At 38.0% G+C, this 663-nt stretch overlaps 1 protein-coding gene across 3 annotated transcripts in view; it reads right to left on the reverse strand.

The window, feature by feature from the left end:
- Window positions 1-663, reverse strand: part of LOC119592557 (lysine-specific demethylase 4A-like) — a 40,308-nt gene that overhangs the window by 34,063 nt on the left and 5,582 nt on the right. For all 3 annotated transcript variants that reach the window (XM_037941427.1, XM_037941426.1, XM_037941428.1), the window contains exon 2: window positions 101-229. In XM_037941427.1, coding sequence (XP_037797355.1) covers window positions 101-217 — 117 coding nt within the window. In that variant the 5' untranslated portion in view covers window positions 218-229. The remainder of the gene's footprint in view (window positions 1-100; window positions 230-663) is intronic.

The raw sequence follows: 663 nt of genomic DNA on the forward strand, positions 1-663 counted from the left end.
CGTGTAGAGCGAGGGGTACGATAGAAAACCGACATACTGAAGTCATCACTTCTCATTATTCTCCCTCCTCTCGAATCCTAAACAAAGCATTCAAACCTACCTTTGCCAACCCAGCTTTGTTAGCCCCTTGTGATTCTATGTATTCAATGTACTTGGTAAAGTCCTTGAATTCTTCCCAAGTTGGGCGGAACACCATAATCTTGGGATGATCCCCCATTGTGGATTATTTCTGCAAAGATATAAAACACTGTCAGAAGGGAGAGGTCTTGAATGTTGTATAATAAACTGATGCTTTTCAAAAACCTCCTTAGCAAAAAAGCACTATAAACTAACATGAATATGTTAGTTATAAATGGAACAGCATACACAAAAATCCATATGCTTACTATCTCCTCTTCATTAAAATAATTATATTTGGACCCTCTTTCATGCAGTGCATGAAAGAGGGTCCAACTGGTCTACTGTACTTGTGCACTGCACAAGTACAGTAGACCAGGCATAGTGATGGTACACAAAATTTTGTACACATTTTCCTTCTTGCTAGCACCAAACACTACACATCAAAGATTTACCCATACTGGGAACATAGAATAATTGAAAATCAACAAATTCCAAAGATGCAAGTGTATGTAGCAGATGCACACACAAGGATTAATATCAAAC

Source organism: Penaeus monodon, chromosome 30 (genome assembly GCF_015228065.2).
Source record: "Penaeus monodon isolate SGIC_2016 chromosome 30, NSTDA_Pmon_1, whole genome shotgun sequence".
In the NCBI taxonomy this organism is placed as follows: domain Eukaryota; kingdom Metazoa; phylum Arthropoda; class Malacostraca; order Decapoda; family Penaeidae; genus Penaeus; species Penaeus monodon.